The 21,437-nt window shown below is 44.1% G+C and overlaps 1 protein-coding gene across 10 annotated transcripts in view; it reads right to left on the minus strand.

The window, feature by feature from the left end:
* DCLK2 (doublecortin like kinase 2) overlaps positions 1-21,437 on the minus strand; it is a 146,768-nt gene that overhangs the window by 3,012 nt on the left and 122,319 nt on the right. For 4 of the 10 annotated variants that reach the window (XM_035022929.1, XM_035022928.1, XM_035022927.1 and 1 more), the window contains 7 exons: positions 18,787-18,906; positions 18,402-18,548; positions 12,009-12,142; positions 11,513-11,590; positions 5,972-6,068; positions 4,955-5,035; positions 3,664-3,780 (listed from right to left, as the gene is read on the minus strand). In XM_035022929.1, coding sequence (XP_034878820.1) covers positions 3,664-3,780; positions 4,955-5,035; positions 5,972-6,068; positions 11,513-11,590; positions 12,009-12,142; positions 18,402-18,548; positions 18,787-18,906 — 774 coding nt within the window. Of the gene's footprint in view, positions 1-475; positions 797-2,373; positions 3,781-4,954; positions 5,036-5,971; positions 6,069-11,512; positions 11,591-12,008; positions 12,143-18,401; positions 18,549-18,786; positions 18,907-21,437 lie in introns of those variants that run through there. The other 6 variants (XR_004682434.1, XR_004682433.1, XM_035022925.1 and 3 more) reach the window with 4 other exon arrangements.

The raw sequence follows: 21,437 nt of genomic DNA on the forward strand, positions 1-21,437 counted from the left end.
TCTCCCCCTGAAAGAAACATCATCCCCCTGAGCGGGGAGAGCACTCCATGTGAATTCATCCTTTCTCAAGTTGGCTACCAGCTGCGGCCTGAGCGAGGTTTCTTAGAATTCCCTTTTCTGCCACAAGATGGCCTCGCCTCGTCCTGTCCCCGAGGCTGGGATGAGCCCCCTGGGATAAACCAGGAGCCTGCCCTGCAAAGGCACTGTCCTGTAAGTATACTGAGGACAAGTCGAAGAAAATGCACGTGCTATTCAAAACCACAGGTCTGTCTTAAACCAAAACCTCATCCAATAGAAATCTCTTCTCAAAGCCTCCACACCTGTCTTACTGATAAAAAGGCATCTTTGGAAATGTAGTCTGAGAAAGAGAACAAAAGCCTTCGCGGAGGTACTCGTCCTATGCTGTTGTTCACAAAAAGGTGCTTTTTCACCAAGTGAAAAATAGCACTGAGCGGGAGAACTATCAGGGTCTTCCTCCTAGGCACTCGCCAGCTATGGATCTGGGACGGCAGGCAATGTGGCAAGCGGTAAAGTTTTAAAGTTTCCCAAGGGCAGGTTTTGGTGGCTGGAAAGGCTATCAGTAGGTACAGGAGACCCGCACCGGTAAGAAGCTAAGAGCTGGACGCTGGTGCCAGAAGTCTGAGACAAGCATGCAGATTTAAGAGGGGCTGCGAATTAGAAGTTGCTCTGATTAAGCACAGCATGTTGAATACCAGAATTCTGCTTCAGGATTCCCCATAGTCTCAACTGGGTAAAGAGTGAAACTCTGAAGTGTCTCTCAAACTGTCAAATCAAACTGTCAAATAAAATGCAGACAACAGCATCAACTTTACGTTTTTCCCCCGTGCTGTTACTTACATTCCTATCCTATCATTCCTCACAGGCGCCTCAGGCACGGAGGGCCGCTAAGGCAGAGGGAAGCCTAGGAGTGAGGGTACAGTCCAGTTCTGACTGGAAGTTCCACGGCAGTTACCTGAGGATTTGACCCTACAACATGGATACCCCACTTCCACGACTGTTCGTATCTGTAGGAAACCAGGTTAGCCTCACCTACTCTCGTTACGAGAACGTATGAATACCAGGGAGAGTCCTTTGTGGTTCATTATTTTTAATATAAAACACATTTAAAACTGTTCCCAAGGGCAGGACACACAGACACAGAGTAGTGGTGAAGAGGATGAGGATGACAACACGGAAGCATCGCAAGCTGCCCCCACACAACCATGCCCCAGGCCAGGTCCTCACTTGGGTGAGGATTAGCATGACATCCCCATGGGGGGCCTTCTTGCCACTGCTTTTGGGAACGAGCCCAAAATTCACAGGCCAGCTTTTTGGCCATTGAGAATTGGTACCTCCAGAGACAAGCTTTACTGATTTCTCCTGTAGGTACTGAATGTGATAATGCCACTCAGCAGTTCCTCAGAGCTAACAACCTGCAGAGTTGTGTAGGGAACATGAGGTTAGATGGGACCCTGCCAACATGCTCAAAATGACAACTGAACATACATGTCAACACGCAGCTTGAACAGTCACCACTGGAATTACAAATATAATAAAGGGTTGTTTGTTCACACAACCAGTTAAAGCTCAGGGGTTTGAAATGTGACTACTGATCTCCTTCATCAGCAAGTAGAAAATATCATTTGTAGACCCTAAGATATAGGTTCTGAGAGGCTCTAAATATCATGATCCAGAACGAAGCCTGTATTGGGCCATAAGGGAAAGGGCTGGATCATTCCAGAGCCTTGGTGGGCCACAGGCCTTGGACCATGACTCCTGTGTGGGCCCCAAGCCCATAGATGACCCAGGCAATGGTGGTTAAACTCTCCTAAGCCCGGGCACAGTCCTGTAAAGGTCCTTCCTCTAGGAGACTATGAAGCTTAATTAACATTCTAAAAAACACTCTTCTTAAGGGTTTTCATTACGTACGTGTCAAGGGTACCAATTTTTAATGTTTCATTTCTTTCTAAATTTCACAGAAGCTGCCTTGCAGTGGCACGCGGCCAGGCTGTAACTGGCCATCCATCCCACCCATCAGTGCTCGCTCTCACAGGGGCACCACCTGGAAATGTTCTCAGGCTGTTGAGTCAATCAAGATGGTCCTTTTCAAAGTGTTTAAACTGTAATTCTGTGACAACTCTGACTTCCTTGGGCTTTCAGCAGAATGCTGCTAAAATACTAGGAAAACCACAACTCAAGAGGCCTTCTCATTACTTTGGCACCGAGCACCCCAATGTCCTGCAACACGTCAAGAGACCCAGTCTGCAAGCTCAGGCTTTGTCTGGGGGAGGGAAGCAGGGAGAGAGCACGCTTCCTAGCAGGGGAGGAACAGGGGAGTTAAAGGACATCTAGAGGGCTGCCACATCAACGCAGCCTCCCGGGGGGGGGGGGGGGAGAATAACAGACCATTAGCAGTGCTAAGGTGGTGGAAGTTCAACCAAACATTCCACAGTGTTCTCTGTTCACAGCATGGGGGGGGGGGGGGGGTTCCCTCCAGCTTCTATCTGGACCCAGAATCTTCTTAGGCAAACGTTCCTAGACTACAATGTGCCAGAGAGTAAGCCACTGCTTTCCTTCTAGTCGGGTAGAAAACAAGTTGAACCTTTCCACAGGGTGAGAGGCTTGTCCCAAGTTAGAAAGCTGGGGCTATGGTGCCGGCCTGTCACCGGCTATCAGGTGCCCAGCTGGCCTGGGGTACCACCAACACCCGAGGTGGCCAGGGGTGGCCAAGCTGCTCACAACTCAGGCACCTGTCTCCTTAGAGAGTCTGACTCTGAAGCCACCCCAGCTGATACTCAGGCCCTGATCCTGTGGGGGCATGGGCAGAACAGAGCTCACGCCCCCCCACGTTAGTGGCTCGGTATCCTGCTGCCAAAACAGCAGGGGAGATGCTCACAACCAGCTTGAAGGCCCGGCTTCAGCAAGGGCTCAGGCCTGGTTCAGCGAGCTAACTGCACTCCTGGCTCAGTTTTATTCCTTCTGACTTTATTTTCCCTTTTACTAAATGTACCTTAATGTTACTTCCCTTACTTTCATGCCACTTTTGAGTTGTTGTGTTTATGGGTTTAGATAAATTGCCTTAAAAACATTTTGAAAGAAGGAAGGTCTGAAAAAATATGGGGATCACTGTTACGGACTTCTCCTAAAATCTAACCTTGAAAAAACTAATATTTTTTTACATTGTTCTGTACTTTTAAAAGCCACAAAACACTGACTTCTAAAAGGAATTTGTTTAACTTTAGCAGTTTCTTATCCCAGGTCCCAAAGAATAATTCCTACCTCACAGAGTTTGTCTGAGACTGTAAACCCACCCAGGCTTGGGAACCCCTCCCCGGATGAGACACAGAGATGACAGCAGAAGCAGCCACGAGGGACGGCGCCGAGCCTGGGAGGAGAGGCCAGGGGCTCCTTGGCGCCCGGGCCCATCCAACTGGCCGGTCCTGCACAACCCCCTCCCCCCAGGACTCCAGGCCCCGGAGTCAGCCAGATGGGGGCACTCCATGTGCCAAGCCAGTCTTGAAGTGAAAAGAGGAACATGGAAGGTGCCAACTTCCATGTGAGGGAAAGCCCTTGGCTATTCACTTCTAAAGATTCAATGTCTGCTGAGCAGTCAGGCCAGACACTGCCGCTTTCCAAGAGCAGAACAGGATGCCTTCCACTTACCATGATAACCGAGACCCCGGTGGTGGTGCTGTTCTGTTTGGGAAGCGCGTTATTAAAGTGCTGTTTGAGTTTACCTGTTACTTCTGCTTGCATATTATTCTCCTGGGAGGCATCATCCTACAGAAAAGAAAAGAATCAAATACAGTGATTTCTGATTCTCACACCTAAGTTGTGTTTTCCTTAATAGTCACCCCCACCCCACCATCTCTTCCTGAAAGGGCCCATCTCTACCACAGGGTTAGGGGAACAATGACCTTTTAAAAATAATTACTGTTGTGTAGCAGTCCTCTGTCCTCACAAAGACCCCAGGCCATTTACTCTGTTCCTTAAGCCTACAGTGGGCTGAGGAGGGAGCACCAGTCTCCCAAGAGCACGAAGGAGGACATTCTTTAGGCTTCTGAGACTCTCCACAAAAGGCATAAATCCCATAGAATTTAGTACAGATCCCTCCCATGGACACATCAAAATTAATGAAGAGTTTATTATTTTAATGAAGAATTCGGTTACTTGTTAGTCTTTATCGCTCATGAAGAAATGGCATCTCAGCTACTCGGGCTAAGACCCAAGTCACTCGGCCAGATCCAGAGAGGCCAAAGCCCGATGTCAGGATGTTGGGGTCACAGAGATGGTGGAGGGGCCCAGGGTACCACCCCTTCCCAACAAGCTAGCCAGAGCCCCTGGCTATGTACATTAACCTCACTCTCTCAGAGCCTCTGGGAGTAAGGGAAACGCAAACTCTCCCACCAGCACCATTTAATGGATCACATTTACCCTAAACCCAGAGGCACCACCAAGCCCAGAACTCTGCTCGACATCACGACCCCTCCACCCAGCTCCAGAAGGGACTGTGTCTCAGCCTTCCTACCCACAGCAGGAGGTCTCCTGTGACTCTCCTGTGATCACATGCCATCAAGACATAGGGATCAGGGTCTGAAACATGCTCATCCCTGGGCAAATCCTGAAAACTCCCAAACCCCAGAAGCACAGAAGGCAAAAGGTGAAAGGCTCCTAAGAGAGCATTCCGACCAACTCTTTCATTTTGCAGATGAGGAAGGTGAGGGCCAGAAAGGGACAGTGACTTGCCCAGGTCAAACACTCCGAGATCCTCATGCCAACTGCTTTCTCGCAGAGAGCTACCTGCACACTACTTGCTCAGAGAGAAAACAGCCAGTCCCCCTGCCACGGAACGTGGATGCAGCAGAGCTCTGTGTGCACAAAAGCCGCAGTGAGGAAGCACGCTGATGGTTACAGAACTTGTAAGTGTTCCTTCCCTGTGAACGTGGGTACTTACTGACACCCAGGGGTGGCTCAGGATTTCTCCCGCAGTACACCGAGCTTCGACGTTTACCTGAAGCATCTGACTGATTAATTCCTGGAAAAAGAAGACCGCAGAGGACACGAAGTGGGGAATTCCAGCATAAACACAGAGATCTGAGTTTGCACCACGTACTTCAAAGACCCAGCCAACACAGCTGCTCAGCCATTTCAATGTCAAAGCTACTATCCCCTCCACACCTTCTGCCCACCAGGCGGCTGCACAGAGACGGTGGCCTCGCCTGGCTCCGCGAGACAAGAGAAGGCCTCTCCTGGGTGGACATTAAACCAACATGTTCCCTCCTAAGACTTCTGGTTATTAGCATCATTCCACAGTTTAAAACCTGCAGTACTGTTCCTTTTGGCAAGTCGGTATGTCCCATGCCCACATTCCGATGGGTGTCCAATATATATTTTTTAAATAAATGAAACACGAATGTTTAGGGTTTAGAGGAACACAGGAGGGTGGCAGGGGCAAACTGGGAAGACAGCCAGTCCGGCCTTCAGAATTCCCTTCGGAGTTTCAAGGCAATTATCATATGATCTCACTGATATGTGGAATTCAAGAAACCAAACAGACGATCATAGGGGAAGAGAGGAAAAAATGAAACAAGATGAAATCAGAGAGGGAGACAAACCATAAGAGACTCTTAATCTCAGGAAAAAAAAAACTGAGGGTTGCTGGAGGGGAGGGATGGGGTGGCTGGGTGATGGACGGACATTAAGGAGCGCATCTGTTGTAATGAGCACTGGGTGTTCTATAAGACCAATGAATCACAGACCTATACCCCTGAAACAATGCATCATATGTTAATTTTTTAAAAATTTTTAAAAAAAAATTTCAGAGACTATACCGTGGAATGAACTTAAAGAAGAAACACACATTAAAAGTCAAGATAGACCTGGAGCTTACTACAAGAGCTGCAACAGCCCCATGCAACAGAGGAGGGCCCCTCTACAAAAAGCAACCCACAGGAACAAACCCAGATGGTACCTTTGCTGAGTCCGTGATGTTATCCCAGTACGGGGCTGGGAACTCCAGCTTCCCAGCCAAGATCTGGTCAAAGAGATCTTCCTGTAGATTGTTCTCACTAAGTCAGTGACAAGGAAATGGAAGAAAAACCAAAGTCACCATACAGTTTTTCAACAAAACGGTCACAGGAAGAGTGGGGTGAGGAGTCTAGTCTCTTTGGCTTGGGCATTTCACATCTCAATTGCACTTGTTATTTTTCCTTTTAGACAGTGAGCTAAAGAACATTTCCATAGGCCTGGGTATCAGGGAGAGAGAGAACACAGGACTCAAGGAATCTGTTTATGGATACAGTTTCAGCTTGGGAAGATGAAGTAATTTTGGAGTTGGATGGTGGTAACAGTTTCACAGTATTGTGAATGTACTTAATGCCACTAAAACTGTACATTTAAAAATGGTTAAAATGGCAAATTTTATGTTGTATATATTTTGCCAAATAAAAAAAGGACTCAAGACAAAAATGAAATCCACAAATAGTGTCAGTTCTCATTTCAGAAAAAAGCACCTCGGCATCCGCCTCACTTAATCTCTCATGGCAATCAGAGTGGAAAAGTAGCAAATCTGAGTCAGATCTCCTTGCCCTTCCTCTTTCTGCTTTCCTAATAAAACAGTCAAGATCAGTGAAACAGCTAAGAGATGAAAAAGCTATAAGGAGTCCAGAATCTGAATACAATATTCAAGACATGATTAGCTCCCCATTGGAACTTGACTTTCGTTGAAGCTCCATCTGAAAAAAAGAGCCCATCCAAGAATGGCAACTGGAACTGCACAGGCTGAGGTGGACGGGTCTTGTGGCCGCCTCCAGGTGGGCATCCGTCTTCATGCTGTGCCTAAGTGTGCCACCCTTACAAGTGCTCTTGCACACACACAGCTGGTGCCTAGTGAATAAATGAGAACTTGACTTTCGATGGAAGGAGCATGGCAATGTACAAACACTACTAGGAAAAATTCAGGAAGCTGGATGTCCCCAACTTCCCAGAAAACAGAGCCACAGAGCCACCCTCCACCCCTCTCACTTGGTGGGTGCATCAATGGCCTGAGTGAAAACAAAGTCCTTAGCTTTTCAGACCATTACCCAGCCTTACTGGAAAACTCAGGATGGGCTGTTAGAGTCAGGGTCAAAATCCAGGAGTGGAATCAGTCTCGGCTAGCAAGTGTGCTATCTTTCTCTTGGGAGTTCCCAACAGGGCCCCTGCACCTGTTGCTCAGCGTACTCACATGGGACCCTCCGCAGCCTTCTACACAGAAGCCCAGGCCCACTAACTGCCTTCTCCGAGTAAGCACCTGTGGCGTCCACAGAAATAGGTCACTTAAGGCCATGCCTAGAGACAAACTCTGGGGCTGTCTGATGATATGATGATCCCATTCCTGTTCAGTGAACAAGAATATAGGCAAACCTCATTTTATTTGTGCTTCACTTTACTGCACCTTTGCAGCTCATCTGTTTTTTTTTTTACAAAGTGAGGGTTTGTGGCAACCCTGCATTGAGCAAGTCCATCAGTACCACTTTCCAACAGCATTTGCTCACTTTGTGTCTCTGTGTCACATTTGGGTAGTTCTCGCAATATTTCACAGTTTCATTATGGTTCTATCAGTTATGGTGATCTCTGATCATTGACTACAACTTGCTAAAGCTCAAGCCATGGGTAGCATTTTTTAGCAACAAAGTACTTTTTATTTATTATTATTTTTTTATTTTAAAGTAGGCTCCATGCCCAGCATGGGGCTTGAACTCACGACCCTGAGATCAAGAGTCATAATCTCTACCTACTGAGCCAGCCAGGCACCCGTCTTTTTTTTAATAAAGCATTTTTAAATGAAGGTATGTACTTTGTTTTTTTTAGACATTATGCTATTGCACACTATTTAATAGGCTACAGTACAGTGTAAACATAACCTTTATATGCACTGGGAAACCAGAAAATTCATTGGACTCGCTTTACTGTGGTATTTACTTTATTGCAGTGTCCTGGGAATGCACTCCCAACGTCTCCGAGGTATGCCTACAGAGTCTGCGAGCTTTGGGAACATCCGTGACATCTCCCCAAGCCCAGCTGAATCGACCTCTGCCAGTCTGTGAAGTCTGGGTCAAGAGGCACACTGAGGAGAAGTCAGGCCAGACAACCTAGTGAGGCAACAGATCCCCACTGCTGTCCTGGAAAGTGCTTGTCTAGGAGGGCGCACAGATTATTTCTTTCTAAGTGTCTGAATGTTTTCTTTTTCACTGTTACTTTCCTACTGTCAACTCTCCCTCAAAATGAGTGAAGGAGGCACATAAGAACACAATGAGATTTTACAGACATCTTTAGGAGACTGGAGGACCCCAGAAGACAATGTTAGCAAAAGATGTTAAAAATCACCCATTTCCAGAACCATTCCTTTTAGCCATTCTTCTCTATCATTCATCTCCATTTTATTGTCTGGAATACCAAAAAGCTCCTATTCTGTTAACATATATGGCTTTTATTTTGTTAGTAAACAGCTAAAAAGTTGGAAGTGTAGCTGCAGCCAGTCATTTAGGTTCTTGGCAAAATAGTCTGAGTTAACAAACGCCAGCCCATAGGGTCTCAGCAATTAGAAGGCACCTTTTAGGATCCACACTGAGAAATGCAAGCGCTTTGAGAGTTTCAGGCCACCCCTCCCCAGAAGAACAGAAAGTGAATTTATCCTTCTAAATAGTCACATAGTAAAAGCCACTCCGATTAAATCTACACTGGACTTATTAACACATTTATACTCCACAATCTGGCTGAGATGCTTCAGGGCACTTTTAAATCCTAAAACAGTACAGCCCACGGATCAAGGTGCAGTAAGTTTTAAAATGTACGTCAAGAAAAACCTTGAAAACAATAGGAGTTTGAGCACACTCCCTCTTCAACGGCAAACTGTTAAAGGTCTGATGAGGTAACTTGAAATGTTACAAAGGATATTCAAACAGTTCACTTATGGGGAGAATGAATGTATGTTTCAGAAACAACAATATTAACAGTACAGTCATGCAAATATCACTTTATGTCAGTGGCCCCAAGAACAGACTTCCTCAGGCCGTAACTAACCTCGTGGTTGTAGGACCAGCTTCTGAATATAAGTCAGCAGCCTTCATAAGGTAGCTTGACCGCTTTGATTAGCCAGACTTACCTCCAGTTCCCACAAAAAAGCTGCTGTCCGCTGAGCAACAAGTCACTAGCAATACACACTGTTCAATCTCAGTCTCGCTTTTGTTAAAAAGTAAAAAGCAAAATCAAATAAAAACCCCGCAGACCGCCCTGGCACGTGGAAACACTAGAGGGAGTTGTGAGCACACACTCCTCTAAACTGATCCCTGATAACCCTTTCCCAACTGATCTCAACTTGGGTTAACCTAGGAGGGGAACTCTGCTATAACTGGCCCCATGATTACATGCTACCCCTGCACTTGACTAGTTCCTCAAACAGCTCATCACCCAAACCAGCCAGAACCCAATGGAACTGTAAATGTAAAATGGCCACAAATTATTCCCCTCCAGGGAACAGACCTGGTTAATTTACTCTAGGCTCAGGTATTTGACTTCATTTGGTCAGTGGGACATCAATCAACAAAGGTGAGTCAACTGGAGACTTGGAAAGGGGTTGGGCAAAGGAACTTGCCCTCTCTCTGGCTGCTTTTGGGATCCTGTAGCCACCAGCATGTGAAACTGAGGCTAACCTACTGGATGCTGAAAGGCACTTAACCAAGTCTTATCTGTGGTCCCCGCTGACACTGAGCCAACTTCTGGGCATTTGAGTGATGCCACAATGAACCACCAAGTCCCAATTAGCCAGCCCAAATCAGAAGAACTGCCCAATTGATCCACAGAACTGACTGACAGCTGTTGGAGTAGTTTGTTAGCAAAAGCTGACAAGTGCAGTAATCCTACGGTCTGTGTAATCCAGCTAGGCAACGGCCCTAATGATGTTGATGGCCAGACAGAAAAAGCTTCCCACCTGCAGAAACCCAACCCCAGCCACAAGGACAAGGTCCCACTCAAATACTCTATCTTTCATTTAACCTTTGTTAAATGTCTTCATGCTTTTAGTTTTATTCTTCTTGATCAATATTCTGGTGATGGGTATCTTTACATGATGAGGCTCTCAAAAGTAGAGACTGAAATCTCCGTGTCACTCTTACGTTTACCATAATGTCAGTAAAAAGAAAACTGTTCAACTCAATTGAAAATTGATCATTTAAAAAAAGGTACACCTTCCAACTTCCCTGTATGTTTCAAAGCTTTATAATAAAATGTTGGGGGGGGGGGAGCAGTGAATTCAACCTATTGAACTTACTGACCTAATACCACACCATAAATAAATACGACATCAGAGAACATGCGTTGTTTGCCATTTGATTCCCAACGCTTAGAACAGTGCCTGGCTCACAGCAGTTACTCAACAGTAGTTATAAAATGAACAAAAAGAAGGATGAAACTGAAGAGAGAACTCAAGAAAACTCAGAAGAAAAACATACTTGCATCATTAGATGAACTTCTACTTCCAAGGCATTCATTTGCTCCAAAGAGGGTGATGGAACAGACCAAAGCCAGCACTGTGGCCAAAGCCCTGCAATCCCTTTGGGTACATGCTGCTGGGGTACTGAGTGTGCCCTGGGCCGTGTGTCACCCACCCCGAGGCCTGTGTGTGGCCACCTCCGCTCCCCACCCCAGGTGAGATACACCATTACCAAGAGTAAGTCTGTGTATTCCCAGGCCTATTTATGCTAAAAGTATTTGTAATTCTACTGCATTAAATATTATGTAAACAGATGAAATTAATTTTAAAAGAAAGAATTCACTGTTTCTATGAGTCTATGAGAACTAAGTTGAATGCTGTGGAAAGTGAGTTGTTAAAAAAAAAAAAAAAAAAAAGACCTGCTGTCAAATTAAGTAGGAGAAATGACTTTAACAACAGGAAAAAGGTTTGTTTACCTAGAAGGATCAGATTGCTTCACAAGCATCTTTCAATCTTACCACCCGTGAAAAAGACTGAGAATGGAAATTGTAGACATTGGATGATGGGTGTGTTTTACAGAAGAATGACCGTAAGAAACTCAGAGGACCATACACCAAGCAAAGGCCTTGGCCTCACATCAAAAGTGTGGTCAAGGAATATCCATTAATAGTTGTAAAATAAGATAAAAAGTGAAAGGTATGTTTATATAATTTTTTTTTAATTTTTTTTTTCTTAAGATTTTATTTATTTGAGAGAGAGACAATGAGAGACAGAGAGCATGAGAGGGAGGAGGGTCAGAGGGAGAAGCAGACTCCTTGCTGAGCAGGGAGCCCGATGTGGGACTCGATCCCGGGACTCCAGGATCATGACCTGAGCCAAAGGCAGTCGCTTAACCAACTGAGCCACCCAGGCGCCCCTGTTTATATAATTTTTAACTGACATTTTTATTGACCAGTTACTGGTCCTGATTGCCAGGATGAGGATGTCTGCCGATCAGAGGGAGTTTACCATTCAAATGCTGTTACTCAAAGAGCCACTGACCTTCGGAATGGTGGGAATCCACAGAGAAGTATGTATGTGATCACGCCTGCTGCCCAAATGTCCACCTTCAAGCCATAGCTGGGAAAACAAAGTGGGTGGAGGGGGAGAAATAAAGATACTACCCCCCAAGGACCCTCCACGCTACTGGAATACTTGCCTTTATTTGTTATGAAAAAGGGTTTTCTCGGTGTCAAAGCGCTCATCTCACGTAAAGGAATTAACTGCCCTTTGGACAGAGGCATCTACTTTTCTCCCAATCTAACCACGGTCTTGGGGGCTACTGCTGTATTTCCAAGATTGGCCTCGGGACAAAAATCCAGGCCTATGGCTCTTGGACATAGAAGCACAAAGTCATGATCAAAGTCATGATGCAGGTGATAGTCTCTCCCACCCTCCACCTTCCCAGGAGGCCAGTGAAATCACAGCAGCTGGTGCAGCTACACATACCTTTTTCCACCAAAGTGAGAGTACCAACCAGAGCTACCAGCAGTCTTACCCAGTTTCAGCAATTATTTCTGGAGCCACATAAGTCGGCGTGCCACAGACTGTATATAAAGGGCCTTCCACCACAGTGGCCAGTCCAAAGTCTCCCAGTTTCAAGGACTTGGTTCCGTCAGGATATTCACACACCTGGAACAGAAACCAGCCAATGATCAGTAGTTCCTTTTCTCAATGATTCCAAAAGGGCCCTTGGAATTAGGTAGAAACGACACAGATAGATGTATTCATCAACTAAAAAAAAAAACCAAAAAAACAAAACTCTCCCTGTGATAATAACACCATGATTTATTTTTGATGCTTTAAAGCTCTAAATTTTTTCTTTAGAAACTTCGCATGATTGTGTGGAATTTGAAAGACGGTATCTTCCATCTTTGTAAAAAGCTCCTTATCTAGGAGTAAAATGAATATGGGCTGACACAACAGGCGGGGTGTAGGCAGCTGCTTACCCGATGTGGCTTGAGAGGCCTCTAAATCCGGAAGCAGGAAACTGACTGTTGTTACATGTTCACGGTGTGTGAGGTACTTGAGAGTCTCAGAAATGGTGTTTGTTGTGTCCACTAAAACACTTCCATGTTTACTTTAGAACATAAAATCCGGATTTGTTTTTTTGGACAGTCCAATGATGAATATAAATATTTCACAGGGGAAAATTTTGTAAGTTTAGAAAGAAAATAAACTTGGGAACAGACAGCCTGAACCTGAATAACCAACCACTCCACCCGTTTCCTGGTTTCGTGACCTTCGCAAGTCACTCCCTGAACATGTTTCTTCACCTGTGAGAGATGAGAATAGTCCCTGACCCATGGGGTTGGTGTGAAGAGACCAAGCTTGGATCAGGGTTCAATGAATGCTCCTTCCTTTCCCAGAAGGACTGGCTGATAAGATAAATAACATATTAGGAACGGTTTAACAATGCTGGTGAAGATATGAATGCGCTTTGCTTACAGGGGAAGCAGTCTTTCTAGAAGACATTTCAGCAACATGTGAATTTCTTAAAAATTATTTATAACACTTGATCCAGTAAATCTACTTCTAAGAACCAATCCTAAGGGAATAGAGATGAACCCAAAGGTTACACACAAGGCCACCAATCTCAGAATTTATCTATGTTTTTAAAAACTGGAAGGAACATAAATGGCAAATAGGACAATGACTTCATAAATCATGGTACATTCCTATAATAAAACACTATACAGTCACTAATAAGCACATTTCAAGTAAGTATTAATCCTATGGAAAATATTCACTATATTACAGGAAAAAAGAATATTCAAAATTATATATTCAGTATAATACACCAAAACATTCAGTTTATTTCTAGGGAGTAGCACTAAAGATTACTTTAGCTTTCTTCTTTATACTTTTCAATAGGTTTCCAAAATCTTTACAATGAACACGTATTGGTTCTATAATCAAGAAAAATTAATTTTATATATAAGCAAACTTTCCTTATGGGATCCAAGTCTGAAAGTTACATTTTAAATAGATGGTTTTTAGATTTAACTGCATAAACTTTAACGTGCTTGCCTATTCATCTCTCAGATGTCCATTTTGAGAAGGGTGAATTTCAGAGAATAACTGCAGAGATCTAATCTGTACTAATGTAATGTCTTTCCCTACTTTTATAATTGTGTTCTATTTAGTTTGCTTTTCCTCATATTTTACTATGAACTGAACCAGATCCTCACTCAAACCACTCCTTACTAAAGGATGAGCAATTTAGAAAATTATGTTTTTTCAAGATAAGCATGTTAATAACATCTTCCATTAGTCTGATACTTAATGAGGGGGAGTGATTTATAGACATCGTGAAAAAGCATCAAAACCTCAGGGCTCCCCCATGTCAGTGATACCCAGTCTAGAGAGGCATTTAAAAAGCATGACACTGGAATACCTTCCTTACCTGTGATGTCCTCATCGGTTTAAGAAGAATGTTTTTCACCTTAGTATTTTAGTAACTGCTTCCACATTTATGTACTAAGTATACATCCCCTGCACACATCTTTATGACTTCTAGGTTTCATGGGAGTGATGGTGAGGCTGTGGAGTCCCTCACAGATATTTATCATTCTGAGTCAGCCACAGCTCAGCAGAGGCATATTCAAAGCTACTAATGATTTAGCCTAAAGCAGGAGAAACCAGGTTCTCCGTCTTGCCAGGGTCTTAGGACGACTTTCCATCCATTATGTTTAATGTAAACATTAACAAGAACAATCCGATATCGAGAACTACAGTTAGAATTTATGACGCATTTACTGAAACCCAGACTTCAGAAATTCCCTAAGTAATTGCAGTGATAAGAACATTCTAAGCAACATTATAATTTTAAATGTCTGTATCATGAAAGCAAAAAAAAAAAAAAAAGTTTTATTAATGTCATTATTATTTTGTTTTTACAAGTTTAAAATACACTCATTAGGTATTTTTTTGAAAAATAGTGTTTACTTTAGACATGCAATTTACAGATGCCTGGGGGTATTTGAGGGTTGTCGTCAGATACTCAGAAGTCCCCAAAGCCCCATTTCTCATATCCCCTATAAGGAATTCCGAGTCAGATGCAGGAGCATAAACAGAAAGGTACTGGGCAGTTCATAATTACTGAATTATGTCTGGGCAAGTGGCACTCCTTGGCTAAACATCAAAAGAGAAGTGTCATAAGGAGCAGACAAGCCTGAAATAATACTTTATCTGATTCATCTCTTCCCAACGCTAGACACAGAGGCAAATATGTGAAAGATAATAGGAGTCCTTTTCAAAATCTTAGCTGGAAATTCTCTTCAAAGCAGGAATATGTATCAATACATACAGACGCACATGTGTGACATCGCTTTAAGAGACTGACACTGACATACACACATATGGCATTGCTTTAAGAGACTGATTTGAAGAAAGAGCTGAACAAATGCATAGGAGACTCCAAAGGCCTTCTGTTTTGGCAGAGTGCTCCATTCTCTCCCCAGTTACTGACATCTCACAGAACTACAGAGATTCCAATGCTTTTTCCACACATGGTCTCACCGGACCTGAGAGTCACCCCCCCCCCCCCGAGTGAATAGGAAAATAACTGTTACCTCTGTTTTACAGATGAGGAAACTGAGGCACAGAGAACTCAAGTTGCTAAGAGCTACCAAGTGGGGATTCCAGCCAGTACCTTTACCATCCCACGGCACCATCCTGCAACAGGTCTGAAGGCAAGAGAGTGGTCCTGGCAGAACCCCGACTGCAGCCTGCACCCACACACAGATGCTGAGTAATCTCAACAACCGCAACCGCTCAAATGCCCCACCGCCACCCGCTGAGATGTGCTCTGTCAAAAGTTGCACTCAGAATGCAAAAGTTTAAGATGTGAGGAATGCAGATCCCACATACGGAGTGGACACTGCGTGTTCTCTAAATAAAATGTCAACATAATGATTTAGAAGGGCTTCGAATATGAGAAACCAACCCTCTCCTCTCCCCAGTCCCCAGAACTCCTGGAAAAGCAGAATTTATCACTGGTCTCTCATAGTTAAGTCTGACAGGGCACCACCAGGCTGTAACTCACAGCATTAATGGCCACCCCTGTGCTCCCTGACACGGCGACCCATACATCTCTGCTGGCAGGGGTTTAAATTATGACACTGCTCCCGGAGAAGGCGATGCAAATCAGATGTCTGAATGCTCTGGTGCTTAACAACGGAATTCGCTTTTAGAGTAGGAAGAGCCTGGCAGTCACTCTTTGTATTTACTTTTAGTGCCTCAGTGGCACTTTCTCATCCTAGGGCAATGCCAACCTGCTGACTAAATGCAGAATCTGCAGAGTGGTCTAGTTAAGTTTTCAATGGCAGGCACATATTTTACTTAGACGTGTGCCGCTAAGGGCTTCGAAAGCCTGACCCTTTTATATCACACATTAGCCTCATCCAGACATCCGTTTTATCATCTTCTTCCTTCTCCTCCCCTTTGGGTAGCAGAGTGGGGTTACGGCAGGTCTTGAAAAGGGTGAAGACTCATCTAGGGCAAGTTAGACTGGATGAGGAAGTTGGTTCCACTTTCCTGGTTACATTCTGAGACAGGTCATTTTGGAGACCCCTGGTTCCCATCATGTGACACAAGAAAAGGAGGCAGTATCGGACTCTGAGATGTTCCACACATTGTGAGTGGAAAACAGAAGAAAGGGCAGGTGAGAGTGCAATCAATGAGCTGGGAAATGGACACTGCCTGGCTTACAGGCGAGTTTGCCACGACCTCAGTCACCTTCCTCACCGGGCCTCAGCAATCAGAGCTGCAGTATGGGCTGGCTCCACAGTAACCTATTGTCCTTAGGGACCTGTGGCTCTGTATTTCCAGAAAACATCAATAACCACAGCCACCAGGGTGAGGTGGGCCATGGACAGCAGGGAGAAATGAAGGAGGCATCCTCATTAACACTATGGCATTGACATCTGGCCATAGCCAGAGGAAGCCCTGCTACCCTTGTTTCTGAAGCCCCTCAGTCCCGTGGTGGAGGAGCCTGGGCCCGACAGGTCATAATGGCTGAGAAGACTGTTTTGAGGAGAGAACACCATATCCTCACTTCTGTCCTGAGGCCCAGTCTACAATTGTCTCCATTCCTTCTTAGAGTTCATAAAACCAAGTCTATAATACATCTTGTTTTACAGAGAAAGGATATTTATTTTCCCAATAGGAAAATCTAGACATGAAACATAACTCCTCAAGGCAGAAGACAGTAAGAAAGAAAAAAAAAATCTCACATACTTTTAAATGGATACTCAGAAATCATCAAATGGTATTACCAAAAGGGGAAGATGGATTCACAGAAAGTTCCCAGGATGGCCTAAAAGCCTCAACATCAATGCATACTCCTTTGAACAATTATTTGCACAGTGCGAGTATGAGGCAAGCTGGAAAGACTTGAGTTCGAGTACCAGCTGTTAGCTAGCTGAATGACTGTTAATGCTCAGGCACCAACCATTTACTCCACGTCCACCGTGTGCTTCCTTGGTACTGTTCCGGGCACTGGCGACATGCAAATAATGGAGACACAAACCTTGCCCCTAATGGTGCTTATCTAGAGAAGGAGTCACTCAAGTACATGATAAACTCACCACACCAGGGCATGTAGAGCAGAAACTAGAGGGGGCCATGATTGACTCTGTCCGGGAAGTCAGGAGTGATGTCAAAGAAGACATGCCTTTTGCTCAGTGTCTTATGAGAGGAACACGTTTGCCACGTTGCCAGGAGAGGACATTGCAAATGTAGACCAGTATGGAAATAAGCAATGATACGTAATGGTGTTGATAAAGTTAAGTCTTAACTAACGACTAGGGATGGGAAAATCAGAGTTTGGATTATCATGATATAGAATACTCAGAAAACCCCACCTCCTAAGCCATAATGATGACAATACTCAGCCCTGAAAGGTAGAAATAGATGAAAAAATGGTCCTGTGTGTGTTTGGGGGTATGTGTGATGGTCGAAGTCCCTAGTAAGCTTCTCTAAAATTCCTCTACCATGCAGACACAAAGGTTGGTCCAATTAGCAAGCTGTGTTTACTAAGGCCATCATGGAGATGTGCTAAATATGACATGAAGATTGAGTGCCAGTCTGGACAGATGGGTGGGGAAGGGTTAGTAACAGGAGAGGAGGCTGGAAAGGTAAATTGGGACCAGATTATGAAGCCCTCTGAGTGCCACAGACTTTCTTCTGTAGAACAATGGGACGCAGGGGACTTCTCAGCCAGAAAAATTAGCATCTGAGTCTAAATTTCTGTACCTATAAAGCTGAGGTAAATGGACTAGATTATTCCCAATGTTCTGTCCTGCACATACATGAACCATCATATTCTATTTCTGTCTCCTCTAAGCTCCTAATTGTCTAATTTATTCTTCAAAGTTTTGCCTCACAACATAGTTTTCCTTCTTACCTTTCTTTCATCAGTACCATCAATCAAAATGCAAATGGAAACGTGTTTTCTAATGTCTGATAAATAATAAATACAGAAATGCATATCAATTTAAGAAATCCATTAATAATTTATGGTCACTGACTTGAGCCATGGTGATTCTCTAAATTTAAATTCTCTCGGTCCCTGGGGCGCCTGGGTGGCTCAGTTGGTTAAGCGACTGCCTTCGGCTCAGGTCATGATCCTGGAGTCCCGGGATCGAGTCCCGCATCGGGCTCCCTGCTCAGCCAGGGGGTCTGCTTCTCCCTCTGACCCTCCCCCTCTCATGCTCTCTCTATCTCATTCTCTCTCAAATGAATAAATAAAATCTTTAAAAAAAAAAAATTCTCTCGGTCCCTTATTGCAGGATTGGTACAGACTCTAAAGTGACATTGTTTGCATGTGATCATGTCATTTTAAAGGAAGAGAGGATGAATTGGAACAAAAAAAGCAGAGATGGCATACCAAGAGGTTCTCTGGCTTGATGTCTCTGTGCACAATGCTGAGACCATGAAGATACCTGAGGGCATTGGCCAGGTTGTACACCATCGCACTGCCGTCTCTCTCAGTGTACTTGGTTGAAGAGGTAATTGCATCAAAGAGATCTCCACCCTGATGGACACATAAAAGAACACAGCAAAACGTCAACAGTGACAATCCTATGAAGGTAACAAAGAAGGTTCATCAGCCTGGAGTAGATGAAAAAAATGACACAAGTGCCATGAACAATTATTATAAATAACAAAAGTTTCAAGGTAGCAAAACATGTTTCCAATTAGGGCCTTCAAGAATATGGTAAGTCTTGGGATTTGGCACCAATGAAATCTCTTGAAATCTTCCATCCTCTTACTTTGACCAATTCCATCACCAGGAAGAGTTCAGTAGCTGTTTCCATCTCCTCAACCAGCATGATGATATTTGGATGTTTCACCCTGCGCAGGATGGACACTTCATTCTCAATCAGGTGCTCCTGTCAAAGGAAGGGTTTAGAGAGGGTTTAGAGAGGTGGGTCAGAAACCACAGAAACCTCTTCTCTAGCTCTATATTCTGGAAGATGCACTACTGTAGACTGGATGCCGAAGGAAGCATCTCCCTTGGTGCAAAGACAAAACCAAGCCCTGGCTGAGTTGGTTTCCATAGGGACAGGACAAGTCAGTGTGACATGTCATTGTCACTAACAAAAAGGAACTGATATCCTCAAAATGTCCCTTGAAAGGGCTCAATGGTGCCACCCTGGCACATAAAATATACTACCTTCTTGTCTCTTCATTACCGCCAATGCTTAAGAGGTCATGACACTGAGAAAGCTTGGGCACAAAGCACCGTGCTTTGTGATTCAGCTGGAACCACTTTTTTTTTTTTTTTTTTTTAAGAGAGGGAGAGAGAGAGAATGTTAAACAGGCTCCACGCCCAGAGCACAGCCCGACACAGGGCTCAATCTCATGACCCTGAGATCATGACCTGAGCTGAAATCAAGAGTCAAATGCTTAACTGACTGAGCCACCCAGGCGCCCCTGGAACCACTTTTTGAGTATACACTCAAACTCAAGATCAAGTATACAAGGAAACTGCATGTGTATGGAATACAACTTGAGCATTAAATTTTTTTAAACCATTACTAATATGAATTTGAATTTCATGTTGAACGTACGAGAAGAAAAAAAAAAAAAGGTCCCCTCTATGGCTGGGTATGGAATCATTCGCCAGAAGGATGTTCCTTACAGTCTCGTATTTCAGAAATCAGGAAACATTGAGTACCACAGGGACCACTATTTTCATTTTAGCTCTAACCTCTTCCCTGAAAATACTACCTGATTATCAATCCTGGTGAGTCATGCAGCTGGGATCAGCACTGTAGCAAAATGTTTACCCACAGCATTAAGGAATTATTCTCAATACGCCAAACATGAATCATGAACAACTACTGCTCTATTTTTATGAGGCATGAAAACATTTCAATAAAATCACATTTGTTAATCCTCATGAGCTGTAACAATAAATTATTTTGAATTTAGGGTATGCTCTGTTAAATTAACTAATTGCCCTCTGACACATTCTGGGTTTTCAAATATAACTTTTACATAAAACTTACCATATGAGAGAGAGCTTTTGCTACCTAAATACACACATATGTATATATCCGTGTATGTGTGTGTGTGTGTGTGTGTGTCCCCCTCATAGTGTTCCTTTCACCTTTGCTATCATCAATCTTAGCACTAAATTTAGTGTTCCACTGAAGTGGTAAGATAATTATGTCTAGGTCAAGATGTCATTTAGGTTCTCCACTTCATGCATCCATGTGGACATGTCTTTTTACTCTAAGCCACTTCAAACAACAGATTAATATACATTATATCAAATGAATGAGGAGCATCCACAGGAACCCTGTGCAAACTCCTGCCCACATGGGCCATTTCTCCAGCGCTGAATGCACTGTGCTTGTCCAAGTAGTCACTCAGTGAATGTTGGCAAATGACAGTGCAAATACTAAACTGAAGCAAGAAAAGAAAAGAACCAACATTTACTAGGAACCTAGTCACTATTTGTCAGTCTCTTTGCAAAGGAAGTATTTGTGTAATGTCTTAACACTTTATCCTTAGAACAGTCTTTTGAGGGAAAATGCAAACCTAGGTTTCTGACATCCAAGCCCACATTTTTTGTACAACACAATATCACCTTTTAAAAAGGAATACTTCGGTAAAAGAATATTTCCAAGTGAAAATGATAGCTGCAAAGCAGAAAATACTTAATTCCTTGAAAAGACAGGAACGAGAGAGGTCCAGGCAGAATCACACCAGGCTTTGCGCAGGGAGGAAAATCTATGCCCCTTAATGAGCAGGGGTGGGAAGTCTCCATCCAGCCTGAGACTCAGCAAAGGCTTCCAGATCTCAGACCCTAACAAACCACGACAGGGAGGCCGGGGACAGGGCCGCCTACCCATTAGCAATCCCTTCTAAGTTACAGAGCTGCAGCACCAAGCAGCAAACAGTGCCCTGGTCCCTCCCAAGAGAAGCAGCTTGACAGCCAACTCCTTGTGGCCACAGGGACAAAGACTCAGCAAACACTCCACATTGGTTCACTTACTTCGAGGCCTCTGGATCATCTGTGCCAAGTCTGCCCTTTATCACACTAACAGGCAGAGTTAGATGTACTTCTGCGAACACGTAAAGGCGAGCAAATGCATTTCTTTCACTCTACGTGAAGCCAAGACAACAGGAGCTACTACCACTGCAGTAAGAAAGGCGTTTTATTTTAAAGCTAAATGGATCTATCATTTCAGTACACCCCCCCTTCCTCCCTATTGTCTCTGAAGTTGGAGGAGTCTGTAAATTTCCCTCTATTCAGGGGCTCTGGTAGGGATGCTAATTGAGAGTGACACATGTAAAATCATCCCTATCACCAGTACCCCAGGAGCTCTCTCAAATCCCTGTTAAAATAAGATGTCTACCACCTAGGGAGACAACACCTCTCAAAAGTTATCTTTTTCAAGAAAGGCTCAAG

The sequence above is a fragment of the Mirounga leonina genome, unplaced genomic scaffold, assembly GCF_011800145.1.
Source record: "Mirounga leonina isolate KUSES-001 unplaced genomic scaffold, KU_Mleo_1.0 Mir_176, whole genome shotgun sequence".
Classification (NCBI taxonomy): domain Eukaryota; kingdom Metazoa; phylum Chordata; class Mammalia; order Carnivora; family Phocidae; genus Mirounga; species Mirounga leonina.